This window comes from Myotis daubentonii, chromosome 15 (assembly GCF_963259705.1).
Source record: "Myotis daubentonii chromosome 15, mMyoDau2.1, whole genome shotgun sequence".
In the NCBI taxonomy this organism is placed as follows: Eukaryota; Metazoa; Chordata; class Mammalia; order Chiroptera; family Vespertilionidae; genus Myotis; species Myotis daubentonii.
Window position 1 is genome coordinate 41,797,934 of NC_081854.1, and position 19,865 is coordinate 41,817,798.

General features: G+C 54.4%; 1 protein-coding gene and 1 non-coding gene across 4 annotated transcripts in view; both read right to left on the reverse strand.

The window, feature by feature from the left end:
* The window catches only part of VAC14 (VAC14 component of PIKFYVE complex), a 94,399-nt gene that overhangs the window by 57,353 nt on the left and 17,181 nt on the right, over positions 1 to 19,865 (reverse strand). For all 3 annotated transcript variants that reach the window (XR_009448884.1, XM_059667495.1, XM_059667494.1), the window contains exons 7-12: positions 19,512 to 19,618; positions 18,429 to 18,563; positions 17,835 to 17,987; positions 12,967 to 13,030; positions 6,380 to 6,524; positions 5,842 to 5,907 (exon numbers count right to left, since the gene is read on the reverse strand). Coding sequence is in view for 2 of the 3 variants with exons in the window: in XM_059667495.1 (XP_059523478.1) it covers positions 5,842 to 5,907; positions 6,380 to 6,524; positions 12,967 to 13,030; positions 17,835 to 17,987; positions 18,429 to 18,563; positions 19,512 to 19,618 (670 nt within the window). In the remaining variant the exon portion in view is untranslated. The remainder of the gene's footprint in view (positions 1 to 5,841; positions 5,908 to 6,379; positions 6,525 to 12,966; positions 13,031 to 17,834; positions 17,988 to 18,428; positions 18,564 to 19,511; positions 19,619 to 19,865) is intronic.
* Positions 16,848 to 16,918, reverse strand: TRNAG-GCC (transfer RNA glycine (anticodon GCC)). The gene has a single exon. It is a non-coding gene; the product is annotated as a tRNA-Gly (tRNA).

Below are 19,865 nucleotides of genomic sequence, written 5' to 3' on the forward strand. Positions count from 1 at the left end.
CGGAAGAGTGTGGCAGCGAGAGGCCCTGATGCGGGTGCTCCGCCAATGACGTCATTCCCCCTCCTTCCCCTAGACGAGCAGCAGCCCGGAGCCTTCCCTCCTGCGATGCTGCAAACACAACCTGCTGACAACGGGGTCTTGCTCCTGCCTGGTAGGCAGCTCCACCTCAGGGTGCGGGGGGCTGGGGAGAAGGCTGAAAAGGGGAGAAGGGCACCAGTTCTGCTGCCCAGTTTTGCCTTTGCTTTTTCTAAGATTTGGAGATGGATGATCTGCCCGGGGCCTGTGTGGTCCTGAGGACCGGCAGGGACACAGGACAGAGACCAGCTTCTGCCCCGGCTTTTGCTGCCGAAGCCAAGGCAGGCAGGATCTGGGCAACACGGAGCCCATCTTCCTGAACTCAGTGTCCCTGCCGCTGGGCCCTTCACAGAAATCTTCACCAGCACCAGAGCGGCCACCGTTTACCACTTGTTTACATGCGCTGGGCCTGCGCAGAGCATTTTACCTTCATGATCTCATGCGGGAGGGTGGTTCCATTATTACTCTTGGTTTTTGAATAAGGCAGCAGTTCTCAACCTGTGGGTTGCGGCCCCTTTGGGGGTCGAACGACCCTTTCACAGGGGTCGCCTAAGACCATCGGAAAACACATATATAATTACATATTGTTTTTGTGATTAATCACTATGCTTTAATTATGTTCAATTTGTAACAATGAAATTGGGGGTCACCACAACATGAGGAGCTGTATTAAAGGGCCGCGGCATTAGGAAGGTTGAGAACCACTGGAATAAGGAAACTGGGCTTGGAGAGGTTAGGTCACCTGCTCAAGGCCAACCAACGAAGTGGCAGAGCCGGGGACAGGACTCTGGGACCTCTAGACCCCACAGCCCTGCTCTCACCACCAGGCTGCACTGTCACTGGAGAGAAAATATTACCAGAAAGGGATGCCACTCAAAATCACAACAAAAATATGAAATACCAATAGTAAACTTCATACTGAGTAAGACCTACAAAAAAGACCCTGAAACGTTACTAGACAACTTACGTAAACGGGATGAGCCCTGCTCCAGGGTAGGAGAGTTCATCACAGTAAAAAGCCCAATTCCCCGACTTCTCCCTAAAGAACTTGTAACGACAGACAGGCTGTTCCGGTGGCCCAGGATCTGGGCAGGATTTCACTATCCCTTCATTGGCTTATTTTTTGTTCATTCCCACCCGAGGATATTTTTCCACCGATTTTTTTTAGAGAGAGTGGAAAAGGGGGAGAGAGAGAGGAGAGAAACACTGATGTGAGAGAGAGACAACGATTAGTTGCCGCCCACACGAGCCCTGACCTTGGTTGGGGATGGACATGCCTGTAACTGAGATGCGTGCCCTTGACAGGAATGGAACCCAGGACCCTTCAGTCCACAGGCCGATGCTCTATCCACTGAGCCAAAGCAGCTAGGGCTCCCCATCCCTTTAAATAATGGCCTATGAGGCAAGTGTAGACATCATTAGTCCCATCTATCAAATCCCTGCCCAAGGTCCCTGGAAAGAAGGGGCAGGAGCTAGGATTCAAGCTCAGGTCTGGAGGCCAACTGCCTAGACCAGTGATGGCGAACCTTTTGAGCTCGGCGTGTCAGCATTTTGAAAAACCCTAACTTAACTCTGGTGCCGTGTCACATATAGAAATTTTTTGATATGTGCAACCATAGTAAAACAAAGACTTATATTTTTGATATTTATTTTATATATTTAAATGCCATTTAACAAAGAAAAATCAACCAAAAAAATGAGTTCACGTGTCACCTCTGACACGCATGTCATAGGTTCACCATCACTGGCCTAGACACTATGTTCAGTCAGAGGCAACCAGACTCCCTCCAGGTCTCCTCTAAGACTGAGATAAAAAAAAAAAAGTGCTACATTTTTGTTTGTTTGTTTGAAATAGTCTTTATTTTTAGAGCAGTGTTAGGTGTGCAGCAATACTGAACGGGAGGCAGAGATTTCCCACATCCACCTGCTCCTGCATAGCCTCTCCCATTATCACCATCCCCCACCACATTGGTTATAACTGATTAACCTACACTGATGCCATCATTGTCCCCCCAAATCCATAGTTTACATTAGGACTCCTCCTCGTGTACGTTCTGTGGGTGTGGACAAATGTATAATGACAAGCACCCACCGTTACACCTTGAGGATTTTAAATGAGGGGTGGGAGATCGCTGTGCTAGGGAGTGGGTGGGGGTGAGGAGCAACCGGAGACCCCTCCCGGGCCAGCCACACCATCAGGAACATGGGCAGGACCCGTCCTCTGGGGCTCACGGGCAGAGCTCACTCAGGTAGCTCAGGCTCGGGAGGCAGCCAACAACTGCATCTTCCCGGCAGGGGGAGAAGGGGCCCCGACCCCCCACCAGCGTCCAGTAGGAAGCTCTGAGCATGTGCCCTGCATTCCACGCTGTTGAATCAGGACGCACTTGGATCTTTAGCTAATGGGAGGATTTCTATTCTGGTGCTAAGAATATCCATTTGACACCTTCAAATTCTTTCTGATGAAAGGGAATTTCAGACAAAGTCTGCAAGGAGCAGGCGGTACTGAGCAAACAGACACTTATCCTGAACAACGGGAAAGCAGAGACAACTGAGAATGTCAGAGGCTGTGTACTACTGAGCTGGCACCGGGACAGAACGGGAGGACCAGTAGCAGAGAAGACATACCCGCGGGGCCAGGTGCTGGCGGGACTACAGAACCTGGTGGAGGGCAGAGCTAGGTCTCTGCAGCCCCGCCCCTCCCTGAGCCCAGCTCTTGCATCATTAACACCTGCTTACACTCTGTCTCCTGAGGCCAGCGGCTCTCACCAAGGGCGAGAAGCACGTGCGTTAATCACAATCATATGGGAGAGAAAAACATCTGCAACAAGATGATGATTCTAATGCCTCCAGTATACAAAGAGCTTCTAGAAATCAATAAGAAAAGTGGACAAAGGGTCTGGGGGCTAAAGGGAGACCTTTCTCAGAATACACGCCCCTTAACACCCCAAACAGAACTCCTCTCAAGAACTTGGAGAACAAGAGGAAGTGGAAAGAAATGAGGGGGATACAGTTAGACACGAGCGCCCCATCTCCCCAGCTGGTTCTGATGGGGGCAGCCAGGGCCACATGTGGTGACACACAGGCATGGTAGTTATGTGACTAAGGGAATGGGCTTTGGTTCTGAGTGTGCTCCACCACTTCCCAGCTGTGTGCAGGCGGGCAAGCTACTTAACCTCCCCAGGCCTTCGTTTTCTGAACTGCAAAAAGGACGCTCCCACAGAACTGCTGAGGCCTCTCTCAATATTGAGTGAAGGGTGTGGCAGTCCCTGCAGAGGAATGGCTTCAGACAGTAAGCTGCTATTAGGAATCATCCAAGACGTGGGAAAAGCTGTGCCTCGAGGCCCCAGGCTGGACGAAGGACCTCGCAGGGACTGTTGTGTCCATTAGACTCCAAGAGCCTTTAATAGGAACTCCGCCCCCCCCCCCCCCCCCCCCCCCGTTTGGCTGTGGTCTGATTTGACTGAATGAATGGTCTTTGGAGTCCTGAACCCCAGGGAGCTCTGAGTTGATATCAGGGCTGTTCTAGATATCCCAGGAGAAGGGGGACATTGTCTTGTTCATGGCTGGCTGTCCATTGCCAAGTACCCAGTAAGCCCTCAAAGTTGCCAAAGAGACTGGGCAGGGGACGCTTAGGAATGTGATTCTGGTAAGCAGCAGGATGTGGCAGAATCAGGACTCACCACTGTTTACCGAGGTCCCAACCACTCCCCTAGTGGTTCTCAACCTTCTGGCCCTTTAAATACAGTTCCTCATGTTGTGACCCAACCATGAAATTATTTTCATTGCTACTTCATAACTGTAATGTTGCTACTGTTATGAATCATAATGTAAATATCTGATATGCAGGATGGTCTTAGGCGACCCCTGTGAAAGGGTCGTTTGACCGCCAAAGGGGTCGCGACCCAAAGGTTGAGAACCGCTGCCCTAGAGGGAAAGCAGGGACTAGGGACTCTTTCGTCCCCACCCCACCCCACCCCACCCCACCCCCGCAACTGTCCGCAAGAGCAGCTGCAATCCTAGCCGCACCCGAGACCCACATGATGTGTCCCAAAGCTCTGACAACATTTGGAGCTTCAGCAAATGGAGTTTCCACAGCCGAGACCTGAACAGAGCTGTTTAATGGACTGCATCTCCTCCCGCTCCCTCTAAACGCTCACGCACACAAACCAACCGCAAGCAGAGAGCTGGATGGGATTAAACAACTCCATTTAAAAGACTGAAAACTCAGCTGCTTCCAGTGAGATCCTAAGGAAGGAACCAATCAGCCAAGCTCTTCTCTTCCTTTCTGTATTGAAATGAGGGCTGTGACCGTGCAGTGAGTCACTCTCAATTCAGGCAGAACGGGGCCAAGTCCACCTGGGCTCGCACTGCAGTGGGTGGTGGGGAAAGGGAGAGAGGGTGTGTGTGCACACGTGTGTGGCTGCTTGAATGTGTGTGTATATGTGGTGGGCAGGCCGGAGGGGTCAAGGGCAGATTCCCAGACCATCTGCTTCAGATTTTTCTGGAAAGGCAGAGTACCTTAGAGCAGCGGTTGCCAACCTTTCACACCGCACGGACCACAGTGGTCCACGGACCACTGTCTGGCGACCGCTGCCTGAGAGGACCTAGCAGCAGACACCTGCTTGTCTGTATCTCCTTTCAGCTCAGGTTTAGGCTGAGAACAGCTGCCCTGGTACAGGGCCCCACACAAGCCTGGTACCAGCCCAGGGAAGTCCGAGGTGGCTTACTCCACAGAAGCTGTGAGCCACGTCCCTCTCTTTCCCCCGCCCTCCAGCCTTGTCCACTCCCACGTTCCCAGTGGGCACTGTGGGAGCCTGCAGTCAGGGACCCACGGCCTCCTGGAGGACAACAGCTGCCTGGGCCCACAGCTGCCCAGGGCCTGGAGGAAGGAAGCAGGGGTGCGAAGGCGCAGAAGCCAGCATCTGACCTGCAGCCTGGAGCTGGCGTGGGGAAAGACGGGATGCCACCCTGGCAAGTGGCAATGCCCAGCTGCAAATCCTGCCCCCGAAAAAGGACTCACCTACCCTAACTCCCCGGAACAGAATGCTGCGAGAATGGTGTGGGGAAAGGGGTGCGGCTGCAGGAGCCCCGAGACGGCAGAAGGGCCCAGAGCCCAGCTCCCCCTTCCCCCGCCAGCTTCCCACTCGGGGTTACTCTGCTGCCTGGACTCTGGGCCAGCCTCTCCCCTTGGCACCAGCAGCTCTTGGTGACCCCAACAAAGCAAAGCAGAAGGATCCAGCTTCAAACTTGAGGTCAAAATGGAGCCCAGCTGCAATGCATATCATGACCAGCACTCAGAATGCTCAGTGTGTGCACAGCCTGGCACCGAGGCATGTTCTGAGAAGTATTTCATCCTCACCACCCATGTGCTCTTACTACCCCACTGAACACGGGAGAAAAGAGACGCAGGGTCGAGATGTGATTTGCTCAAGTGCAGGCAATGAAGCAAGGCCAGACCTAGCACTTGGCGCCTGACCCACAGTCATGCTCCCCATTGTCACTCTCCACTGCCTTCCTGGGCCAGCGAGTTCCCTGTGCAGACTGGTTTCCTCAGTGCCCACAGAGGAGGAGTCCTTATTCTCAAAGCCAAGGGCAGCAAACAGTTTTCCCTCTGCCTGGTGCATCTTACCAGGTATGAGAACAAGGCACTTTCTGGTGTTGATTTAAGAGAACAGAACAAGCACCTCTCAGCTACAAGACCCCCCCCCCGTCATTCAAAGGGATGGCCAGGAAGCCACGTCACAGGGGAGGGGTGTGTGGACTTACCTCATCGGATTCATCCGACAGCGTCTGCAGGAGGATGGGGAAGAGGCTGTCCGTGTGCCGGAACATCTGCGGAGCAGAGAGCAGGGCACCGTGAGCTCTCCCTTGCTCCAGGCCAGGGGTCCTCAAACTATGGCCCACGGGCCACATGCAAATACAAATATTGTATTTGTTCCCGTTTTGTTTACTTCAAAATAAGATATGTGCAGTGTGCATAGCAATTTGTTCATAGTTTTTTTTTTAAACTATAGTCCGGCCCTCCAACGGTCTGAGGGACAGTGAACTGGTCCCGTTTAAAAAGTTTGAGGACCCCTGCTCCAGGCCCTGGCTCAGCTCGGACAGGGTCCCCTGCATGGACCACCTTCCCCACCCCCGACACTGATGGTTCCTCAAGCACCTGTCACCCCCCTGCTTGTCAGGGTTTCTCCAGAGCTGCAATGACCCAAACCCGACCAAGCAGGGGCAGGCCCTCGAGACCAAGGTGGACCCGGAAAGCGCCCCGGGCTGGAGGGACCTCGGGGCCCACGAGGCTGGGGCTCACCTTGCGGGGCGTCTTGATGTAGAGGTGGTAAAGCCACTTGAGGACGGCGATCCGGGTCATCATGCCGATGGCCATGTCGCTGAGGTGGCAGTTCAGCACCTGCACAATCCCGTCGAGGTGGAGGGTGACCGGGGCCCTCTCTGTGCTGGGGGCGAGACCGAGGAGTTGAGGCCACGGCAGCTTCCCCAGTGAGCCCGGCACCACCCGGCCCCGCACACTCAGAACCACGTCCTGCCTGCTCTCTGGGCGTAGAGCGCAGAGGGCACACACCGCCGCCAGGCCTTCTCTCTCCCTCCTGGGAACCACACTGGAAGGAAGAGGACCAGGCTCCTGGGGCCCACCCACTCCCTTTTCTCGACCAGCACTAGCCTGGTGGTGATGGTAGGAAACCTCTCCAGTGTCACTGGGCTGGGCCCCCGCAGACCTCAGCACGTTCAGTCCAGACCCTCTGTGGTAAGTACCACCGTGTCCAAAGCCCAGGAAAAGGCCCCATGACAGCCCTTAGCCCCACAGCGCCTTCCCAAGGCACTTGGGGAACATTTCTCAAGAGAGAACAGGGACTGTGGCTTTGCCTGTCGTCCCCCAGGGCACTCAGCACAGGGCAGCCTGAGTGAGAAGCCTTGCGTTGCCCTGAAGCTGTGACATTCCCGTAGCCGAAGTCAGCCTCGGCCTGAGGAACGCAGCTGTGCAGAGGGACACAGACTCGGCCTTACTGGCAGAAGCCCTGCTGGTCTCCAGGCAGGGAGTCGCGCTGGGCAGCCGAGAAGGCTGGTGCTGCTGGGACATGGGCCAGAGGCCGGAGTTTTCGGGGATGGGGCCGGCATGGGCAGGAAACCCGAGGCTGCTAGGGAGGGGCTGCTCCCCCACCGAGGCGTTACACTGCACTCGCCCACGGGTGCCACCAAGGGGTGACAGGGCCCTTTCCCGAGGACGAGGCCGGCCTCAGTTCCTGCCGTACAGAATGGCCTCCCGTGGTATTTCCAGGCTGCTCAATTATTCATTGGCACCAGGAGCTCCAGCCTGTGCTTCCCTAACTCGCCTGCAGCTTCTCTGAAGCGCATTTGATGTGAATTCCTAAAGGGCACGGCTCTGAGCTGTGTAAGTGCTAAACGGAACTGCTACTTAATATGGTTTGATGATTCCCCATAGCGCTCGTTTCGGGGGCTACCCTGGGCACTTCCATCCTCTGGCAGCAAAAGGCCTGAGCCTCTGGCCAGGGCTGCCACTGAGATTTCCCCGGGAGCCCCGAGGTGGGAAGTTCCGGGGGTCTCCCGAGGACACCCAGCATCCAGGTCCTTAGTGGCCTTAGACAGACAGGGAACTCCCGCAGAGGCAGACAGCCGGGGCGGCACCCGTGGGCTCTCACCACCCTCTCACTCAACCTCTTTCATGTTCACTGTCCAAGAGAAATACAATGGGAGCCACATATGGAATTTTACGTTTTCTGGTTTTATATTAAAAAGTAAAAAGAAACAGGAGAAACGAATACATTTTAATTAACCCAGATAACCCCAAATATTATCGTTTCAACATGTAACGGATATGGAATATAGAGGTCATTAATAAGGGACCGTATATTTTTTTCTTTGAAACCCAGTGCGTTTCATGGTGACTGCACAGCTCGGGAGCCACGCGGGACAATGGCGTCCGCATGGACAGCACAGCTCCACAGCAGCAGGCTGGCAGCCCATCTAGGGCTCCCTAAGCATTTTCTCTTTGTCTAACGACTTCCTAGACAGTCCCTCTCCCTGCCAGGATCTACTTCCTGTCTTATCTCCAAGTCCCGCTTTTCCCATCCTGCGGGCCCCCACCGGCTCTCTGCGGGGAGCTCCCTCTCAGCTCCTCTCCCTGCCAGAGGGTTAAGGTTAGGGTTAGGGACCCTGGGCTGCGGGACTCCAGGAGCCGACACAGCCCAAGGCCTCACCAAGGCAGGAGCTCGGAGGCAGTGGGGAATGAACAGAAACCAAGCCTCCTCCGCCCAGGCTTCCCTCACCCCCGAGCCCGAGGTCAGGCCTGGTGAGTCCCTTTCCCCAGCAGGAGAGCCACGCTCTGGCTGCTGGCTGGAAGGAGTACCCTGTGCCTGCCCCATTCTTAGTTAAAATGACTCCCCTGGGAGGAGGGGCCTTGTGTCTACTTTCCTGGGGACTCAGAGCTGCATGGTGCAGCACTGGCATTGTCCTGAGCTGCTGGTGGGGAGGAAGGCAGGGCCAAGGCCAGCCCCCACTACTCCACTCGCAGTTCAGGCCCCGTGGTGTGTATGAACCTCGGGCTGGGGGGTGGGGGAGACGCAGGGCTCTGGTAACAATGAGGAGGACGTGATACCGGAAATGGTAACTCACGTTTCTTGGGTAAACACTCTGTCAGGCACTGTGCTGAGCTCTGTACCTGCAGAGCCTCACTTCCCTGAGGCCCATACAATGTTACTCCCATTCTGCAGACCAGGAAGCGGAAGCACAGAGACATCCGTAACCTGCCCGAGGTTACACACAGGAAGTGGTGGAGCTGGCGGTCTGAATTTGGGCAGTCTGAGTCCAGGCTGGCCTTCCTGACCACACGGACCCCCTGCCCGAAAGGGCCAGGCTCAGGAGAGTCCATGGTGGCATCGCTTCCAACTGTCCCCTGGCCGGGGCAGCAGGATGGCAGCCCCACATGTGGAGGAAGAAAGGGGCTGTCACACACACTTTTCAGTGTATCTTCTTATCAGGAGGGCAGACGAAGTCTCCGTGAGGGAGAGGGGACACTGGGGAAGCTGGTGTCTATGGGGGACACCCCAAGTCTAGTGATCCCCAGGCTGGACGGTCCTGAGATGCTTCCGGCCAGCTCAGTGTCTCTGAGGGCAGAAAGCAAGCATCAGCCCACCGTGGCATCTCCCTCAGGTGCCCTTTGTCAGGGCCAAATAACAAAGGGAGGATTTTAAGGAGTCTGCATGCGAACTGGCATAAGCGTCTCTGACTCTTCTCACAGCAAATGCCAGCCACAGCACACCTCCCAGACATGGGACCTTCAGGCTGCTGGAGGGGGAGGCATCAACCACATTATGTAACTGAAAGGACCTCACAGTTCACGTGACTGGATCCTTCAATGCACAGATGAGGAAACCGAGGCTGAGAGAGGCACCGAGAACTCCTTTCTCAGCTGGAGACACTCTCCCAGGTGTCACGTCCGTGACTGGCTGGAGGTGAAGGTTGAGGGAAGCAGGCACACACCGGGAGACTGATCTCAGTGTCGGGAAAGGGAGAACTGATGATCCTACCTGCCTCCGAGGCGGCTCTGGGCTGCTGTGTGCTGGGCTCTGAGCATGCTCAGTGGGGAGCGAGGACCCTGGAAAGCGGGCCCCTCCTGGGGAGCACATGCTGCGTGTCGTGCTCAGCCCGAGCTGCTGGGCTGGAGCCCGACATGGGGCACCCCTGCCCTGGTTTACTCAGTTTAAAATACGTTTCTGCGTGGGTTCCAATAAGTCTAGACCAATCACTCTTGGGGCTCCTGAGTTATTTCAAGGTGTCTGCAAAGCCCCACTTTCGCTGAGCGTTTTTTCATAAAGCATCTCATAACGAATGTCTTGCTTGTGTATGTGCTACAATTTCCAAATGCATGGCGCTGCAGTGGCTATTAAAATACCTCTTTACTGAATAATGCTTCTGATACTACCTATAAATAACAGTAAATTCCAGGGGTTCTCTCTGGGAGGCAGCACTTTATTTCTGTAATGTCTAACTCTTTATAGCACTCACATGTCATATCTCAAAAGGAAGCTAAAACTAAAAAAAAAAAGGAAAAAAAAGAGTTGTTTCTACCTTTTTTCCAATCAGCAGATGCTAAAAGTTGGGAAGCACAATTTCTAGATCCAAGTGCTTGCCTAGTTTATGTGCAGGGCCCCCGGCTTTACAGGGACCTGAGCTGAATGCCCGACGACCCCATGGCCCTCAGCATCAGAGCAGAAGCCTGCTCACACGGCAAAGCCGTCCAGGGCTCCCGTGTCGGGGAGCTGACGGGCCAATGTGCAGAGCTCCTGCAGCTCTCCAGCCACGAGCAACAGAGGTTACCGCGTGGGCTCTGGAGTCAGACAGACCAAGCTGGAGTTCCAACATGGCCACTAATTAGCTGAATGACTCTGGGCAAAAGTTAACCTCTCTGGGCCTGTTTCCTTATTTGTAAAGTGGGGCTAATAACAAGGCTCTCACAATAACAATTCCAGCAGAAAGTGTACAGTGCTTTCTGTGGGCCAGGCCCATCCTATGCTCTGTACACGGCTCAGCTCACTTAGGCTCAGGCCTTTATGAAGTCGGTGCCGTCATCACACCCAGTCTCCAGACGAGGAAGCCGAGGCAGGGAGAGGCCAAGCTGTTTGCCCAGAGCCACACACCCGGCAAGGTGGAGTCAGGATGTACGCCTAGAAAGTGGGACTCCCCTACGAGAGAGGAGGACCTGCCTGGTGCAGTGAGAGAGAGAGAGAGAGAGAGAGAGAGAGAGAGAGAGAGAGAGAGAGATGCAGATACACGGACTCCCATGGACTAGGACAGTGGTCAGCAAACTCATTAGTCAACAGAGCCAAATATCAACAGTACAACGGTTGAAATTTCTTTTGAGAGCCAAATTTTTTAAACTATATAGGTAGGTACATTGTTATTAACTTAATTAGGGTTCTCCTAAGGCTTAGGAAGAGCCACACTCAAGGGGCCAAAGAGCCGCATGTGGCTCGCGAGCCGCAGTTTGCGGACCACGGGCCCAGGACGATCCCTGTAGCCTCGGTTACAGTGACACGTCTGCAACAGGCCCCTCCGCTGTCAGTTTGCCCTCTCCCTCACCTATCCTCCCCGGCTGCCAGAGGGTCTTCTAAACCACAGGTCTGGCCCTCACTCCCGGTACTGCTGGCTCCCACAGCCCCCAGAACACAGGTCTATGTCCTCTGTGGGACACTTGTCTCCCTGCTTCTCCATCCAGACCTCACCCCACGTTCCAGAATTCATCCCCCACACCTGCCCCCTTAACCGCTCTAGGGGATGTTCAGAGCCACCTCTGACAGAGCTCCTGACCGGCCCTCTCACTCACCTGCCCCTCCTTCCCACTTGGGAAATGACACCACGGTATCCTGATCTGGCTCAAGCCCCAAACCTAGAAGTTATTCTTTCTGTCACTTCTCTCCTTTCACTCCATCCCACTAGCAGATTCTGTCAGTTCTACCTTCAAAACCGATCTCAGATCTATCCAACTTCCTCCCTACGCTGCCACCCCTTCAGGCTGCGCCTCTAGCCCTCCTGACCAGTCTGTATGCCCACACACAGCAGCCTGGGGATCTCCCGTCCCTCCTCGGCCCTAACATGCAGAGAATAACACCACGGACCCCATGGGATTTAAACGTCGGCAAAGTCGAATGATGTGACACAAGGCAGCCGGCACGGCAAGGGCTGAGGAAGCACGCAGCCACCGAGCGCTCATCCCCGTCAGCCACCATTCCAGCGCAGCTCAGGCGCTATCGCTTGCCCCCAACACCGGAGTCCCCTGTCATAGCAATCACTACCCTTTCTGGTAACTTCCTGATTACTTCTCTGCCTCCCCACAGAGAACCTCAAGGTCAAGGACCATGTTCAGGGGCGGTATCTCCCCCTTGGAACCTGCACGGCTGAACACAGGCAGGTGCTGGAGCGCACGACAACTAACTGAAACGAGTGAACGAAGGATGCTTACTGGTTTGCCTGAACAACTTGCGAATGGTCCTAGGAGTAAGTGCGTGTTTGTAATCAGTACCTGCACACTTAGAAAACAGACACAGGGTCCTCAGAGAGAAGAATAAATGGAAAATGATGTAAAAGGAGGAAGATCCTAAGGGTCTGGGGAGAACAGAGCCTCCTGGGATTGAGTGCGTTTTTCCTTCCAGAGGGACTGGTTTCTAGGCCTGAGTTCAAAGGGAAGAAACCCTTTGCAGGAGCATCGCCATCCACTCCGGCCCCACCGGTGCCCATTCCACCCAAGGAAAAAGCGAGATGGGCCACGTCCTCAGTTACTCCGACAAGGACAGCACGGTGACGATTCCTTCCCCAGGGGAATGCCGTCACCCTGCAGACTCCGGCGGGGGCTGGAAGGAAGGGAATGATCTCACTGCTTGGCCTGCACTGCCCCCATGTGGAAGGCTGTGCAATCACACCGACCCAGGAGCCTAGACGAGGACAGCTCCTGCTGCCCACACAGTCCGTGTCCATGCACTTGGACTCAACCAATTACCGCCTGTAATCCAGACCATCTTCAAACAGCCTTCCCATGTCAGTCTTGTCAGCCCCACATTCTCCTGGACAAGCAAAAGGTGCTGGGCAGCGGTGTCTGTAAGTGTCCTACTGTAGTCACCACGTGTTAGTTATGCTTCTGACCTCCAGGAGCTTCTAACCCCCACTCCCCTCCGACAGCTATCTGTCCATCAGAGCTGGGTGGGGTGGGCTTTCTCCGTGTCTCAGATCCCCTCATCAGGCACCTCCTGTGCCCATAAGTGGTGGCCCCACGCAGTTTGCCTCGGGTCTTCACTGCAGTTTTCTGCACCCAGAAAGGTCTAGGCTGCTGGCTTTCCACAAACACCTCTGGCTGAACAACCCACTCACCTGGCTGGAGAGAAGACACTGATGCCACTACTGAAGCTGGAGTCACAAGACACATCGGGGCCTCCTGGGAGAGCAAGAGGAACAACGTGTCATGCTAAAGGCTGCTGGGGTCTTTCGAATGAACAAGATCCCGGTTATAAAAACACAGACTCTCGGTCCCCCACACCTTGATTCCGGCCCTTGACAAGGAACATGGCTCTGGAGCCCTGAGGACCCAAGGCCTGCCCATGCCCCAAAGCGTGGGGAGAGGACCCAGGCTTGTACGAGTTTAGGCACGTGACCTCGCAAGGAGAGGGACCAGCACCGGACACATCCAGGGAAGGTCAGAAGGGCCTTCTGGCTCAACATCGCTAGCCACCAGGGAAAGGTAAAGCCAAACTGCAATGAGACGCCATTTCACACCCGCGAGGATGGCTAACATACACGAGAGGTAACAGTAACACCTGGTGGTGAGGACGGGGGAAACTGGAAGCCTCAGACACTGCTGCTGGGAATGGACACCAGACTGGCAACTCCCGGAAAGGCTGAACAGCTGCCAGCTCTAAGGAAGAGCTGTCCCTTCTCCATTTATCTAGCAATCTATCCATCCACCCGTCTGTATCATTACGGACCCATAGATACTTTATTCTGTGGGTTCAAATTAAAACTATTATTACTTATATTGTTCAAATGGTACCAGCCTTGGCCTCTTAACAGTTTTAAATTATACAAGGAAAACCTTTTCTCACTCTAAAAATGTCAAAAACAAAGCCAAGCCCTTCGCTCCTCAGCCTTTGATCTTCACTCTCCCCGCAGGAAACTGCTGAACCAGTTAGGCAGGTACCCTCTCAGCTTTTGCTAATCCTCCTTTTTGTTTTGGAAACATAAATGGAATCAGAGACTGTCTTTTGTTACTTGCTTTTTTCACTATGCACTATGTCTTAGAGCGATGCTATTCTAGGTATGGATGTGAAGCTACCCTCACCCCCCTAGTAAGGGGACCTTCATTTCACGTTCAACAGAAAATCTGAGCTGAGAGAACCTTTGGGGGATGTGGCACAGCGCGGTGGGGGCAGGAAGGGCTGGGCATGAGCTGGACCTGCTGAGCAGCCCCAGGAATGGGGAGTGTGTGGTGAAGGGGAGGGGGGGTAGGGGCAGGCCGGCCTGGACCAGCAGCCTGGAAAAGCAGCTGGAGCTCCATGCCTCTGGCGGCCTCTCCCCTCTCGTCTTTCAGAACCACACCTATTTATAGATGAAATAATGTGATGTCAGAAGCTGGCTTCCAATTAATTTCGATTGTTTCCTAATTTCGTTTACATCTCTCCCGTGCTTCCTTATGCACGAGGGTAAGCATTTCTCCAGGATCCCTGAACACGGGGGCTGCTGGTAGAATGTTCAGGCATCTGACACCACAACAAATATTGCCAAGTGCCCTTTAGGAAGGTCCTACCGATATATATTCAAGAATGGAGGCGTAGTCATTCCCACAAAGCCCCACAGGGATACCAGTAATCTTTTAAATGTTTGCCAAGCCGAATAAAAACCATACATTGTTTTCCTTTGCAATTCTGGGACCCCAGTCAGGCCAAGCACCTTTGGCTGCCCTTTGTATTAATTTCCTCGTCAGAGAACCGCAGTGTAAACATCGCTATGAGCAGAGACTCTGAGGCCCCTGGGGCTGGGTGTGAGCCTGACTCCCCTCTTTCTGGCTGTGCGACCCTTGACTTTTCCTCACCTGTATAATGGGGTGATGACAGTGTCAACACCACAGGCTTGCTATGACCATAAATGGGCTACCATCTGTTAGGTGTTTAAAAGGAAAAACCTTACCTATTTATTTCCTAAGAAAGAAATTCTTAAATAGTTAAGGCCTTTGATGCACGCTGCTAAATATATTTGCCAGACAATATATTTAACTTGTTTACTTTTTGCTTTTGCCCAGTAGGAATGTCTCTGTTTCTTCCCCAAAATCTCTACAGGGAATGTGTATTTCCTTTATAATTAGAGTATAAAATGGGGGTGAGGATGGGGGGAGAGTGGAAGCTAAAGAGAAAGAAAGGATCCAGTTCAAATAACCTCCCTGAAGCCTGGCAGCTGGCCCTGTGACCATGCCCAGAGTCACACGGTGACTCACCTGCAGACCTGCCCTGAGCTCCTGCAGGCAGGTTCCAGGCCTCATCGCCTGCATCTGCAGAGCCCACAGGAGGTGCTGACACACCCACTGCATCAGAACTCTGCAATGGATGGACCCATCACATGCTGCCCACAGTCACCAGCCCTCCACGGAAGCCCTATTTATAGCTCTGCTCCTCACTTGCCACATGAACCTCAATCCCGACCCTCTCCGTTCCCTCCTTTAGGACCCAGCAGGGGCCCATTACCACCTGGGCAAGGCTGGTGATAAAAACAAGGGGACACTGCTAAGGAGATGGATCTATTATAACCGGAAGGAAAGCAACCAGACACTAAAGCGCCTGTAACTGAGTGCCTCTCTCATGTGCTAAGAGCTTTACATGCAAAGCTCTTGTCTGAAACTCGCCGTCACCCTGCGGGCTGTGTTATCACTGCTGCCCTCTTCAACAAAGACGGAAGCTGAGGCACAGAAAGACCAAGCCACTGGCCCAAGGCCACAGACAGGTAGTTAATAGAGCCGGACACCGGCAGGCGGTTCTGGCCCCAGAATCCAGGTCATGACACCTGCGACAATTGGGGAAGTCACGGAAAGGGACAGGGAAGACACATCACGTGCCACAGGAACTCAGAGTCAGAGAGGGACCCTGCCCTGGACCCCCACCAGCAGCAGGGCTGAGGGAGAGCCAGAGAAAGCAGAGAGGGCTGGGCGCAGTGTGGCACCCACGTGAGCCTGCCCGACCGGAGCCCGTGGAGAGGTGAGGGAGCAGTGTGTGTGAGTTGTGTGTGTGAGTGTGTGCTCGCCCACAGAGGGCCTGGCTGACAAGCCTCCCGTGGGTGTGGCCCGGAGGCGTGCCGTGGGACGCAGCGACAGACTGAGCCAGGAGGGAGACACAGGTGAGGGAGAGCAGGCAGGAGGCTCTTGCCTTCTCCAGGAGGACCCGGTCGGGAGAGAGGAACAGAATAACTGGAGGAAAGGCGCAGGTTGGGATGCACCCGTCGACTAGTTAAATCCTCACTCTCCTGGCCTGCTGGCACCTTCTCCTGGCACCTTGGTCAAGTGCTGGTTAGTTGCAAGCAGGGCTGGAGTGGAGCAGAGCCCCAAATTAGCTGTTGCCATCTCCGGGAACTACCGTAAAGCGAGCTCTGTGTCTGCCGAAAGGCTGTTTATGAGGCAGTAAAATCGGAAGCCAAGTTGCCTGCATGCATCTTGGTTAAGATAAGATTCTCCTGAGCAGGGAGCTGTTTCCAGGAAGCTAAGGAAAGCTATCTAAAACATGAGATGATTACGCCGCCTTGGGCAGGAATGGAACCCGGGCCTCCTGGGTGGCAGGCAGGAATTCCACCACTGAGCCACCAACGCTCCAGCTGGTTTCCCAGCCGCTACCACGACGACAGGATGGTGGTTCCTTTCCAGAGGCCCGGCTGGTTGCCACATAAGCAGACCTACTTCTGCCCCACCCTGTATACGCTGTATGATCTCACATACACATAATGCAAAAAATACGCCAAAATTATAACACTGACTGCCTCTTGGTGGGAACAGTCCTGCTTCTTTATATTTTCCCCCACTTTCCAAATTTTCTAAAACGAGAATAAAAAATGAAAAGATGAAAAAATACTCAGACATCCGTGAAAGTTCACAAAATATGTCTCTGCCTGAGATTCTTCTAATATCTCTCGGAAAGAATGCTCCTGCCTTGGGAGGCTCCTACTCAATTATCTCCCCAAGTTTTCTTTTTCAAGGAGCTGCCAAAAAAGGTTCCAGCTGCTGCATTGGCCGGGAATCGAACCCGGGCCTCCCGCGTGGCAGGCGAGAATTCTACCACTGAACCACCAATGCTCCAGCTGCGTGCTGCTCTGCCTCCAGCTGTTTTGCTACTGTGGCCCAGAGGCCAGGCCCCGCTGTAACGTGACACCTGAAAGAATCCAGCATGCCACACCCGTGGGAGGAGGCCAAGGGGCACGTGTGCCTGAAATGCTCAGACAGAGTGGCCATGGGAGAAAACGCGTTAGTGATTCCTGGGAGAAAGTCCCAGGTTTACAGGACTGAGTAGGTTCCGTCTGGCTGATTCTGTAAAGGAGAACATCACCCCAAAGTTGACCAGTGACCTCTCAGTGAGGACAGACATCCAAGAGAAAAACAGTCAGCTCTAGATGACATTTAGAGGGTCAAACTCCGGGCTCCCATCGGCAGAAACATGGTTTTCTTCACGTTACGGAGAAACAAGACAATGATGTTAAAGGAGTCTGAAAGGAGAGCAGCGCCATGTCATTTTTTAAAGACACTGATTCTGACAGAATTCCCACGGACTGAATAAGCCGTCTCTGTGAGGATGACGGGCGCAGTAAGAGCAGCCAGCTTCTGGGTTGCTGCGTGTCTACAGCCAAGATTCAAGAGACCTGTACTGCCACATCCACCCTTCCCACACGGAAAACGATTTCTGTAGCTGAGCCCAGGGAAAGATGAAGGAGAGGAGTAATGGTTTTTAAAACAAAAGGGTTAAGAGCACAGGTTCTGTAGACAGACTGCCAGGGTTCAAATCTCAACTCTGCTACTTAGCAACTGCCAGGTCCCGGTCGTGTTATCTACCTTCCCGTGTCCGTCTGTAGAATGGGGACAATAGCACTTCCTACCTTATTGGGTTGTCATGAGTTAACATATGGGAAGTAGTTAGTGAGGCCCCAAATCAACTACGACCTCTGGTTCCCTGGTGCCCGGCCTGGGAGGTGGGGGGCAGGAGGCAAAGCCCACTCACCACTGCCAGTCCCCTCCTGCTTCGCCAAGGAGTCGTCGGGGTTGGGGTCTGCCTGCCTCTGCACCGCTGGCTTTGGCTCCTCAGGCTCGTCGTCCTCAGGGGTGACCAGCTTCATCAGGCTCTGGTTGCACACGTTGGCCACCTCCTTGATGCCTGGGCCCACTGATGTAAGGAGCATCCCCATCGGGGGCTTCCCGAGCCCGAGTGCACCGGCATCGGTCAGGGCGGTCCTCTTCAGAGGCATGTTAGTGGGCAGACAGGCAGTCTGAACAGCGTGCATGTCCTCCTGCCACACTGGTGTCCCCTCAGGATGCTCCTGTGCCTTGTAGGGCCCCTTCCCGGTGGGCGTCCCACCAACAGGATTTCCCCACCATGCTGGGCAGTGTGAGCTCGGGTTGGAAGTGTGGGCCCAGGGAGCTGCTCCAGATCCGTAAGCAGGGACAGCGTCGGTGCTGTCTTGGCGCTCCCAGTCTGTGTTCAGCAACACCGCCTGTTCCCTTGGTCCCAGGGAGAACCACCCGCACTCCAGGGTCCTGCAGCTTTACAGTGCCCTGTGGGGCTGCACTCGTTTCCTTTCTCCAAAGCAAAGGATACTTTTCTTGCGGTCGTCGTAGGCCAGGCAGGGCAAGACGGCGGTCAGGATCCCAGAGGAGTAGGGCAGCATGGCCCGGCCGGCCAGCTGGATGAACTCCCTCATCCAGCACATGGCTGTCAGCTGGATCAGGTCGTCTGGCAGAGGGAGGGGCGGGTTCCAGGACGGTCAGCATGAGCAGCGAGATGCTCCCTCCCATGGACCATGCCCACAGAGGGGACTGGGAGGTCCCAAGGGCTTATGCTGCTGCCAGCCTCACCAGTACTCTCTCACCCTTGCTTTCTGCTTCCCCTGGGTACATAGTTTCATGTTGGAATGGAGCAACAACCTGTGGCAGACTGTAAGAGTAGCCACGGTTCTCTACCCCTCTCTGCGTCCGTGCCCACCACAATGGGGCTGCCCAGCTTCTCTCATCAAGGGGTGAGTCCATTTCTTCACTCTGGGCTGGCCTTGCCACTCTGGCCAACAGAAGGTGGTAACGTAATGATGTGCCTGGTTTAAGCCTAAGCTTCTAAAGGCCTTGCTCACTTCTATATGAGTGCACTGGGCTGCCCTGCTGGAAGAGGACACGTGGACCCACTGTCCCTGCTGCTCCAGGTGACAGCCAGCCAACTACCAGACACGAGGGAGGCTACCCTAGACCACGGAGCTGCAGCTAACCCTCCAGTTGACTGTAGGTGCAGGACCAAGCCCAGCCACACCTCGCCCAGGTGAGCAGAACCACCCAGCGGACGCAGACTCCTGACCAATAGTAAGTCTGCTGTGCCCAGCAGTTACATTTTGCAGTGGCTTGATCCTCAACAGAAGCCGTTTAACGGAAACACAATCCTAACCCCAAGCTTTCAATTCACTGTGCTAAGGCCGGGCTTCCCACCAAGAGGGCCTCCAGATTTTGCACCCTCCCGGGCCCGGCCAAGGAAAGGGCCGCCATGCGGACAGAGAACCGGATCTCTCTCACAAGGACCCGGCGCTCCTCTGTTCCGGATCCAGGGTTGCGCTGGTTCCACCCTTACCGGGACTTTCCCAGAGGGTGAGAGAAAGGAGCTCCTGAGGGGGTGGTGGTGCCTGGGCCTTCACACACTCACCCGTGGTCTGGCAGTGGATCACCAGGATGTTGGCCATCTCAGCAAACTTAACACTGGAGGGGTTCTTCTTAATTTCTTTCAAGAATTCCCCAAGGACCACTTCACACCTGCCAATGAGAGAGAAGGGGCGTGGCACAGGGCAGCCAGGGCCCATTTCTGCCCTGGGTTGGCCTCCCAGATGGAACCACACTTTGAACTTGTCAGATGAATGTTTTTCAGAGGCGGGGGGCTGAGCTCTTAGCTCCTCCTGGTGGGAGGCACATAAGCAGGAAGAAAAGCAGCAACTTCTTATTGTGCTGCCGCCTGTCTGTTGGTGTGGGATACGTGTGCGCACTGAGGGGCCCCGGACGGTGG